The 12,346-nt window shown below is 23.1% G+C and overlaps 1 protein-coding gene across 1 annotated transcript in view; it reads left to right on the top strand.

Annotated features, from left to right (window-relative positions):
* Positions 1-12,346, top strand: part of sff (BRSK family serine/threonine-protein kinase sugar-free frosting) — a 31,917-nt gene that overhangs the window by 17,225 nt on the left and 2,346 nt on the right. The window contains exons 10-12 of the mRNA XM_011497330.1: positions 2,782-2,934; positions 5,329-5,503; positions 10,026-10,237. Coding sequence (XP_011495632.1) covers positions 2,782-2,934; positions 5,329-5,503; positions 10,026-10,237 — 540 coding nt within the window. The remainder of the gene's footprint in view (positions 1-2,781; positions 2,935-5,328; positions 5,504-10,025; positions 10,238-12,346) is intronic.

Here is a 12,346-nt window from a genome sequence, read left to right on the forward strand (position 1 = left end):
AAGCAGCTACATAAATTATTACAAATAATTTAGATAGATGAATATTCCAAATTTTATTTAACCTTAGTTGAAAGTAATTATTAAAATTTTAAAAGCTTGGCAGTTGGATTTGCATTTTTATTCTTTTCTTGAAAAGAATTAATCATGCATAGAACGTAATTAATGATTATGGAAAGTTCTATATATTCGACAATCAATAAATTAAGGTTTCAAAAAAATAAATAACCCCTATAATTTTGGTTATTTTTATCAATAGATGTGCTCTATGTAATTGTATGGATTTAGTCTACTATTTATTGTACTACTGTTGTTTAATTTTAAGGATTTAGTTTATGGCTCGAACTGCCAATTCAATAGTTCAGTGGATTCGTCTCTCGTCAGGATAACTTTAAAGGAAATAATAAGTGTAAGGGCTGAAAAATATTTTATATAATGTAATTTTAGTCAGATCAATGTTTATTATTCGGTAAATTATAATAATATTGCATTGTTGTGGAGAGAGATGATCATTCTATTGTAGTAATGAGGGTGTTTCCTTGCGTTCTTGATTATCGTAGATTCTATGGATATTACTGTGTATCTTGTAATTGAGGTTATGCTGATCTTGTAAATATCAGCCGGTGTAGTCACTCATGCTTATGAGGTAGCATGAGAAGATGGTGTTTGTATCGAGTATGCTTGATGTATGGAATAACTGTACTTGATATGGTGTAAGGTGTTTAATGGAACTTAGTGAGTAATCAATTATGTCTTTAATTATTTATGGGGGCAGTAGAAGGGCTAGTCACACACAAGAGTAATTAATGATAAGCCTTTGTGCTCTTGAAGGACTTAATGAAATATATTTACAGTCGATTATTCGTTATTCTGTTGCCTGGCCTTTAACAATGAATTTGACGTGTTGAGTCAATTGTGTCGACTGTTTGAGGGAATGCACGATGACGAAGTGTTAATTCGAGAGAGCGTGCTCTATCATCTGTCGACTGTTTCAGGGAACGCACGATGACGAATGGTTAATTCAAGAGAGCGGAAATTTGCCCGATCTATAGTGGGCCTGTACGGGGTCGAAGCTTTGGCTCGACCGAGAGAATGTAAATTGCCCGAATAGTTCTTGTGCAAGTTGTGACTAGCTTATTTATTAATATAAAAAGTTGTACCTTGTAAACTGCTGACAAGGTGTGTTGATTTACTGCGTAGCTGATGTGCCCGTTTTGATTACTATTCCAATTGGCTTCACTGTAATCACTACCTAATCTGCTGATTTCTTTTTACTTATGCACACGTGTATTTTTAACTAGGCTGCCGAATATATGGCCACGTGTCGTTGTCACAGTATATACTAAACACTGACTACTTACTTAAAGTTAAGTGGGCGCGAGGTAGAATTACAATGAGCGTATGAGCCTTTTGAATACGCACACGAATCGAAGGCTGAATCGTTCCGTGGCGGCTCTGCTGAAAATACCGACCGTTCCATGGCTGTCCTGCTGAGGGCAGATCGAGACCCGTGTGCCATGGCTTCTACTGGTAGATGGTTAGATCGGTTCACTATCGTCGATCACTGCGGTCGTGTCACAGCAAGATGTTAGCCGCAAGCGCAGTTGAACGAGGGTGGTTAGCAAGAGGGCCGGTCAGTGAGAGAGGGAAGCGCGCCGTGTGCTTGACTTATATTTCCACGCGACGGCTCACTTAGCTGGCAACAAAGCATCGTCGTTGTACTGGAATCTTACATGAAGCGTAGAAAGAAAAATCTAGAATTTTCGAGAATTCGACGAAAGAAAAAGTAGGGCGTAATACCCATAGAAAACTTTCGGGCGATGTTATTACCCGAAGACCATATAAACAGTACGGACCACTTGAAACCAAAACATAACGAGTAGACGAAAAATTCTCGTCCAAGTGTTTACAGAAATCTGAGATCTGAAAGGGCCGGCGATGCCGACAATCGGCGATCTTGAAACTGGCTTCAATCTCTGACAACTATGAAATGAATGGTAATAATATATAATAATATAAATTAATATGTTATAATTATAAGAGCAACTAGGATTAGGCTATTTAACGAAAAGACAATGTAATTAAAACAAATCTATAATTATGTGCGAAATTACTATCTAAGCACTCTTAGTATCCTTGTGTCTTGGCTTTTATTTTCCTTTCATTTTATTAAAAATAAAATTATTTAAATTTAAACTTTTAAAATATAATTCTGTAACAAGTTCTGTAGTAATTTACATTTAATTTTTTTTCACTGATTAGTATTTTAAATACCCGTATCAAGAATTAAATTTATTAAAAGCTATTGAGAATAGAGAGCAGATTAGCGATATATATTGTATATGGTATATGAGTATGGTATGTCAGTGTCATACATGCTTCATGCTAATTATAATTACAACTGTACAAATACGCAGCAATCATAAAGTTTATAAGCGCTTACGCTTATAAATTAAATATGCATATAGATTGTTCATTTACTGGCTACTAATCGGTAAAAAGATAGTGTTCCTGTAAAATATTGTAATTGTTATACATTCTATTGTTCATATGAAATTTTACTTTATTAAAACATTTTTATGTTTATAATCTTTAATAATTATCTATGAATTAAAATACTCTATTTTTTTTCCACCGTTAAATTTTTTTAACAGCTATACTTCAAATAATCATGTAGCCCTAAATTACATAAATTAAGTAAAAAAATATCTATTGTAAGAATTTATATATTTAATTTATTCTTTGCTTTATTTAAAAATTTAAAATATTTATAATTATTTATAGGCTCAACTTACTCCAGAATCATCTCCAGAACTGACTAAGAAATCATGGTTTGGAAATTTAATGACAACAGAAAAAGATGAAACCTTTACGATATTAGTAAAAGGAAAACCTCTAGCTACACTCAAAGCTGACTTAATTCATGCATTTTTATCGGTATACATTTCTTTAACAATAAAAAAGTTCTATTTCTTAATATTTATATTAAATGTACTATTTGATCATTTCTATTTAGATTTAATAAGTAGAATACTACTTCTCACACAAATGCAGTAGAATATATTTATAAAATTAATTTTATTAAAGGATTGATTTGAATATTTTTTTAATATGTTTCATAATATGTATTTAAGTTAGGTAAAAAACAAGTTTTATTAATCATATTGAAACTTTATAATATTATTGAATATTTAGTTCAAATATTTAAAATTTAGAAGAAACAGTTGTGTTGAATATAAAACATCGAATTAAATTGGCAATACAAGTTAATATATTTTTGTATAATAAATTTATTTTATTTTTATTATAGTCTTATTTAAAAACTGCACTTGAATACGTTTCGTTTCAGCCAGTCTTCAAACTATCTATTTGATATGATTCAGTAGTAATAGATTAATTTGTTTCATCTATTATTACTTACAGGATTAAAAACGTTCCACACCGTATACTATAGCTGTATATATATTGTTACTCAAGAAAATACAATTTCTTGAACTGATCATAAATAAATTCATATTATGAACAAATTAAATGAGCATTTCAACTACGCATCACTATACTAAAATAGAAAAATGTTTCCAAAATGATAGTAGTATATAATGTTTTTTCTTTTGATCAACACAATTTTATATTTATAAAAGTGACAAAGAGTATGATGTTAGAAAATGCTAATAATAATTATAACTCATTTTTTAAATATAATTTTAGCTGTTAAAACAATGCATTGTATTATTACGTTACCTTTCATAAACTAATAAAATGATTTATTAATATCGAAATTTATAAATTATTAGTTGTAATTAATAATGTTAAAAATTATTAAATAATATTAACGATTTATATTTTATATTTCATTGGGATTATTAGATTACGTTATATTTCAAGTAATTTAAAAATGATTATTCTTGTAATATATATTAATAATTTTGAATATATATATATATATATATATATATTTTTTTTTTTTGCGAAAAACCATATATATATATAACAAAAAGTAGTTTCAGAATGGAAAATATAAGATTATAATATAAGCTTCCTATAATTACTATAAATAATTTTCTATAACAGTTTAAAAGGAATGAGGATTTGTATAATAAATAGCACAAGACTAACTGAATACTCGTAATTTACTTCCATATACAGATTTTCTTTGTATTAAGTACTTTATTAGATAACCCAATATAATGATCTATATATTATCTTCTTTACATTTTTGCAAATCGCATTGTAAAATTTCTTTTTTCTCACTCCATACTTCTCTGATTCATCTAGATTGATTGTACTATTGATAATGCTACTAATATACAATTCTATAAAATCTTTGATAAAAAAAAAATTAATATACTCTTTCACTTTTACATATTCTTTCTTTTTTTGTATTTGAATGCGCAGAAATATCATTTAAAGAGTTAGAATTTAGTGTAAAAATACTCAGTCTCATTCAAAAACCTTACCATTTGATGTCTTTTATCATTAATGATAAAGTTTCCTTTTATTTTGAACGTACGTTAATATTTAATCATACAATCGATAGTGAGTTGCATCCATAAATTTTTTACATAATTGTACATCTTCCAATTTTACGATAATGCGGATAACAAAAATTTTGGTTCTCCAATTATTAGTATTGTCAATTTCAATTTTATGACTTACTACTTTGTCCCGATATAACTGAAAAATGAGTGTTCAATCTCAATGCTATAAGATAACTATATTTGTATAAAATTTTTTGAAGATTTTGATATATTAAAAATGATAATGATATATATAATTCCAATATGTGAATATATTATGCTTTGCTTATTTACAGACAAAATTGAACATACAATAAAGGGTCGTTTTCTTGAATATATCATGTTTTATGATTACTTTCACCTATTTTAGCATTTTATTCTGAATTGTTGATAATATTTTTTATTTTATTTTCTAGTTATTATACACTTTAATTATAATTATTAAAGTTAATATCCTATTTACGATATAATTTATTAAAATATTTAAAACTTGTTTAAAAATTTATATTTTTTTTATTACGAGTAACTAAGTAGTATTGAAATATTTTTTATATTCTGTAAATAAAGAATAAAAATGTTTACTTTCTTTATTTTTTCTAGCTTCTTTACTTTCGTTATCATTTTCCTTTTAGAATCAAAATAATGAATTTTTGTATCATAGAATATAAAGGATAATTAGTATTAACAAATATATTATTTGCTAGTACTATTATGTAATAATGCATTACTGTTGTTTTATATATTTTTAAAACAATTATTTAAATACAATTTAAATTCATAAATATATTAAAGTATTAACTTAATCCTGTTTTAGATAGCTGAATTATCTCACAATGTCAGTTCTCCTATGTCATTTAGAGTAGAATATAAAAGAAATAATGCTGGATCCGTAATGTTTCAAAGACAGGTTCGATTTCAAGTTGATTTGAGTGAAATATCAAAACAATCATCGGAATCCCTATTCGCAATAACTTTTACTCTACTAAACGGTAAGAAACTTTTTTAATAATTTAAATTATATGTATATTAATAATATTTCTACTATATAAATTTATTATATACTATTAATACAATAACAATAGATTCATCCATTTTTCAATCGAAACTTTGCATAAAGAAAATAAAAATAAAATCTATTTTACTAACGATTATAACCAATTTTCATTTTAGTTAAAAAAAAGAAATTATTAAACTAATAATTGTTAACTTGAAAAAAATGAAATACAACAATTTCTGATTCTATTTATTATAAATTAATTACACAAATGTTAATATTGTTATTTCGTTCTACTTTATATAGGTGCTATTTTTTTTACTAAATTTTTCCAATTAATTTTTACTAAATTATAATATTTTTATAGTGTAATTTTATATTTTCAATTGTAATTTTCCAATTACTTATATTATATATTTTTTAATTTCCTCAAATTTTTAACGATTTTTTACTCTACTCTAGCATTGACACCTAAAGTAAGTATTCAAACTGTTAGGAAATCATGATGTTTGTATAATATTTATAAAACAAATTATAATAAAATATATATTCAGACTTATTGATTTGATGAGTATTCGTTATATTTAAGGTAATATAAGGAATAAATATAGCTTAACAAACAGTGGGATTAGAAACTCCAAGTAAGTCATGTAACAGTTAAAAAAAATTTTGTACCATAAGATGAATGATGTTAGATGCCGAATTTATGTATTGTGAATCTTCTTTATTAAAAATATTCATCTTGATTTTTCAAGGAAAATAAAAATGGTGTATTAATCATATCATTAAATTAATTAACGTAATAATTTTTATTAAATAATTACATTATCAAATTACAATTAACAACTATTTTAATATACATGAAATATGTATTGCTAGGAATTACATGTAATGTTCAGTTTAAACACTTATATCCACACAATTATAAAATTTCGCGGTTACTACAATATTATTTTATATTAAAAACGAAAAACACATATATGCAAAATTTAAAATTAGAATAATAATTTTACTTAAATATAATATTTTTAAAAAATATAAATTTCAAAAGGAATAATATTATATCTCGATATGTCTCTTGAACATCCTAAAAATACCTATTATATTTGTAAAAATAATTTGTTTTATTATAATTTTTTTAAAATTAGATATAATTAAAAATACATAATAAAATATCTTTTATATTTTATTTATTCGATGCCCATCATTTTTATTTATGAAAATATATGTATTTAAAGATGTTTCAATATTTCAATAACAAATTATTTTAATGCTTATGGTTAAAGGAAAGAATCATATAGATATTAATAATTGACTGCGTTGATATTAACTAATCGATACATTCTATAAAAAAACCAACATAAAGATTTTGAAAAATAATTAAATATAATGTATATCTAATATTCACTTTAATATTATTTATTACTTATTTATACTTTATCATTGAACATATGTTCTTATAAATTAAAATTTTTTTAAAACAAATTTCCTGTCGTAATATGTCGTAGTAGGCGAATTATATTCATTTATTATGTCTAAGTAAATTTTTTATTTAACGTATATCGATGAAAATAAATATCGTCACGAATCATCATATCATGTAGAAATAGATATTTCTAGCATTCTGGCATTAGATAATGCCATACAACTTAATAAGTTAAAATTACATTAATTTATTCAATATTTATGTCTCGCGAATATTTAAATTCAAATTTTATTTTATTTATGATATTAAATAGAGAACTTTAAAACTTACCAATTAACCTTCATTTATTTTGTAAAAATAAACTTCAGTAAAAATTATAAACAAAGGAATTGCATATTATTATTTCTACAATTAGATTTTACAAAAAACTATTATATTTTAAAAATTTCTTTATTTAATTCTAAACAATCGTAGATTAGATGACTAACTATTTTGTGTGGTTAATTAATTTTAAATAAATTTTGCTTTACATAGATTATAGATTTAAATAAATTATATAGATTAATAAAATTATTTTTCTTAAATTTTAGAATTTTCAGAACCATGAATAAAAATATTAATATTTTGGTATTATAAAATAATGTACCATTCCTATAAAATAAACTTTTGATAGGTTTTTATTATTAAAATTTTGTTACTAAGATTTAATAATAAGATTTAGTATGTTAATTTCAGTTCATTGTTTTGATTAATTAAATTTTACTATCTTTCAAATTTTAAGCTCTTCTACACTTTGAAAATGATTTTTTATTCTCATGAAATCGTAAATGTTAAAAAAGTTAACAATTTATAATATATTACAAGTCTAAATTGTATAATCTAATTTGTCTAAATTTAATTATTTTGATTATCTTTTTATAGTTTTTGGTTATCTTAAAAAGGTACAAGTGTACAGTCTTTATAATTAAATCTATTTTAAGTTTGTTATTTTTATTTTGGTATAAATTTGTTATCCTCATGCGTATACCCATATACTTGTTCTACACTATAACTATAATTTAAATTATTTGTTTGTTTGTTTAATTAAATTTATTAAGTTTTATTAAGCTCAGTTTTAGTTTGATTTAAAATAGCTTTTAATGTTTCGAAAATGAAGTTATCTTTTACATTAATCTTATTAGATTAAAGAAAAGTATGACTAATTTAAATAATATTTAGTGACAGATATATTCATAGATATTAGTTTATTTTAATAATTATTATTGATTTTAAAAATTCTCTGTATATATTTTTTAGTGAATTTTAAGAAAGAAAAAATTACTTCAGAATATCGTACTACATAGTTTAATTTATACAGAATTTAGGTTTATTTCATTCGATATTATCTCTCACTTGTTTATCAATTATTCATAAATATTTATGGAATTTAATGTTTCGCATCATAATATATATTAACGTAAGTTTTGGAGGAAAGATACTTAACTAAATTTACATTAATCATTTGTGATATAATATTTAATTCGAACAATTATGGTATTAAAATTTTATTAATAATATGTATTCCAAATATTAATATTTTATTTTAATTTAAAAGCTATTCATCAATTATTTAAAGAATTTTTATCAATGCAATGACTATAAGTAAGAATTGGATACATTTCAATAAAATATACGGTTTATTAAGAGCTCAGTTCAATTTTGTTGCTAAAAATAGTTACTTAACTGATCTATAGTTCCAAACAACCTTGCATACTATATTTTAAATGTTTTTTACTTTATTTTTGTTATAGTGTTGGGAAGTAAATAAAGCAGCCATAATCTACAATCACACGAAGAAACGTTTTATAATTATTATTAGTGTTTCAAAGTCTGAGTCCCACCATGTACCTCTGAGAATCATGATGATATTTGAAGGTATTGATTTTTTTTAATCTTGATCTTCGCGATCTTTCAATTTCAGTTTTTACTCGTGAAGAAGCATTCTAATTGATTTTATTATTAAAATACTTTGTTCCGAGGCAATCTGGTTTTAATATTGAATATTTTCAATTATTTTTTGAATATCCATTCCAAATTTTTAAGAATCGTAATTTAATCAATAATGTTCATATTTCTTCTTTCAATATTTTCTTTTGGTGGGTAGAGGTGTTGTTTAATATACGATCAGTTATAAGTAAAAGAGCTATGCAAACTTTTAGTTCAAAGAAATTCATAGACAAATCTGCTTTTAAACTTTTTATAATATATACTATTATTGTTTAAATAATTGAATATAATTCAGAAATTTTTATTTGGAAGTACTATTAACTATTTAAAATTTTCAGCTGTATTTTGTTTTAAATTTATCAAAAAAGTTTTCTTTTTTGATAAACCTTGTCATAAGTTTATCGTTCTTATATGTCCATTTTGGATATTTCTATAAAAATGTTTTCCCTTGCAACAATAAGATTAACAGTATTTAATTATTTCGTTAGGTTACTCAATTATGTTGTATTTCATGGCAAATACACAATGAATAGATAAATAATGGATCTAGAATACGGGTATATGTGAAAGATAGATAGGATACTTGAAACCTGATTTTAGTTGTGGTACAGTAACTGCGCTCTTAATAATTTATATTCCACTTCTTTCTGCTTATTACAACGTTGTCCATGTATTTTATGTTTCGATAAAACATTTCTTCTTACATATATTGATTTAGCAAAGTTTCTCTAAGGTAGTCAATTTGATATTTCAAGTAAGTTAAACATACTTGAATTAGGTAATTGCAACAAAATTGAAAAATTTTACAATTATTTTTCAAACATATTTAAAAAGATGTAATTAGTGAATGATTGAGGTACTAATTAATTTTTTATCTTTTGTATATCAAAAAATATATATTATTAAAATTTCATATAATCATACAAATCATCATATATCAAATACAATATTAATAATAGGTTATTATGAATGGAGATCTTTATAATCGGAGAACTATGTCCCGCAAGTATCTTATTTTACATTTTGAAATTTGTCTATTTATGTTAAATACACAAATGTTATTTTTATAATAATTTAACATAAAATATATTGTTATATTGTTCAGGAAACATTCGACGTTTCAGAAGGATTTGTGAGCATATCCAGTCACAAGTATGCGGCAAAAGTTCTATAGTACATTTAGGAACCACGGGTAAGGGGAACTTATCAAGTCCACGTACATCAAGAAAACATTCATTAGAAATGAGTGAAAGTTCGAGCTGTGGAAGTGATACTAGTGATATGCTTTTTGTTGCTTCTCAGTCAATTACACGACAGGTAATTATTTATATTTACAATTATTTTTAAATTGAGGTAATTATTTGAAAATGTTAAATAACGGAATTTCTGTACTAATGTTGTTATATATTGCACATACAGTTTTATTATTATATTTTATATTAATATAATCTAATTATATATATATAATATAATATATATATAATATTTACGAATAAGAAGAAATCAATATAAATGACATAAAAATAACGGCAGTTTGACAATGGTAGAGTTTTAAATTCATGATAAAAGATTTATTTTATAAAATACAAAATTACAGTATTTATATATATATATATATATATATATATATATATATTTGGACAGTTTGCAAGCATATACTTTGGAAAATCAACCGTTTTATTTTATTTTAATTAAAAAATTAAGAATTTTAGTATTTACACGCGCACAAATGAGAAATAGAGTATGAAAAAATACTTTTAAAAAATAATCAAAAACGATCATCCATTTGATTCCGTCAAGCAATCATATACTAAGTTGGCTGATATATAAACATCATTAGATAGATACATTCTCACGATCCGATTTAAAATACAATTTCTGTTTTAAGTTATCCTTTATTTTTATTAACTGCAAATAGTACTTTTTTTAATGTTATAAAATTATAAAAAGATGAAAGATAAATTTTTGTAACATTTTAAGATTTAAATATTATGAAAATCATTACTGAAACTGTGAAAAACATTAATGAAACATAAATAAAAAAAGAGCTTCATCAAACTTTAAAAATAAGATATAATACAATTTATAATTGATTAGTATAATCTTATAAATAATATAACTTTTAAATAAATTTGTATTTATTTAATATTTATTACAAATATTTATACACACATATATCATATATTGTTTGAAAATTTAAAACAAAAGTTATTGATCTCTTTAAAGAATAAATATTCTTTTAACTATTATTAATTATCATTCATAATAACAATATTATTGACCTTTTAATCTATTAATGATATAGCAATTTAAAAGTTATAAATATCCAGAATTTATATAAAATGAAATTTAATTTGATTATAATTCGTTGATTCTATTAGAAAGTTTATATAGTTCCTATATTTATATTAACCTTATTTCTATATTTTGCAATAATATATGTTTAAATGTATATTTTTAATTTACTGTGTATTTATTTGCTGAATTACTATACTGGATGCAAATAGTTTTTAATTTATAATAAAAAATCGTGTGTATCAAAATGAATATTAATAACTCAAATTATAATAATTCAAAATTAAAAAAAAAAGTATTAAATATTAATACTAATTATTATTTTGTTTACCTAATTATTTTAAGAAGGTGATATACATTAATTTATAATTATTATGTAATAATAAGGATTACAATTTAATCTTATGTTTCTTTTTATGTATTTTTGAAATTCTTTATTTAGATTAGTTAATAATTTAATTACATAATTTAATATTTATAATATTACAATTATCCAATTTATTAAAAAATTTCAAATATTCAGACTAACATTACTTTTAACGAAACATTTTATACATTCAATATAAAAATTACTGAAAATTTATTTAAAATAAATTTACATAATAGATCAATAATGTATATTTTTACTACTCACAAATTTTCAATTTTAAAAGTATTTAATAATTTATTTATTAAGAGTTACAAAAAATAAAAATATAAAAATTTTAAAAAGAATTTATTTGATTAATACATACGTTATGATTTTTAGACTTTTCATAAGATATCTCCTAAATCATAATTTATTTTTATTTTTATAAATACAAATGAAACATTGATAAAGCTTAAGACTAAATTTTTTCGCTAAAAAAATGTTCTAAATTTTTTAGAAATAATTTTTACATGTTTGCCAGAAATGTTGATAAAAATTTATTCCCTTGTTTTTTTAGTAATACGTACATTTGACAAGATAGGTATAATTAATTAAATAAAAAAATGTATAGATGGGTTACTGTTTTAGTATAACTTTGCAAGCACAGATTCAATCTGAATATTTTATATGGCTATGTTCAATTCGGTATCGATAACGAACAATAAAATTAAAGCATCATAAAATATAATCCAGTAGAAATGTCTAATATGAAAAGTTTAAAT

This window comes from Ceratosolen solmsi, unplaced genomic scaffold (genome assembly GCF_000503995.2).
Source record: "Ceratosolen solmsi marchali unplaced genomic scaffold, CerSol_1.0 scaffold10, whole genome shotgun sequence".
In the NCBI taxonomy this organism is placed as follows: domain Eukaryota; kingdom Metazoa; phylum Arthropoda; class Insecta; order Hymenoptera; family Agaonidae; genus Ceratosolen; species Ceratosolen solmsi.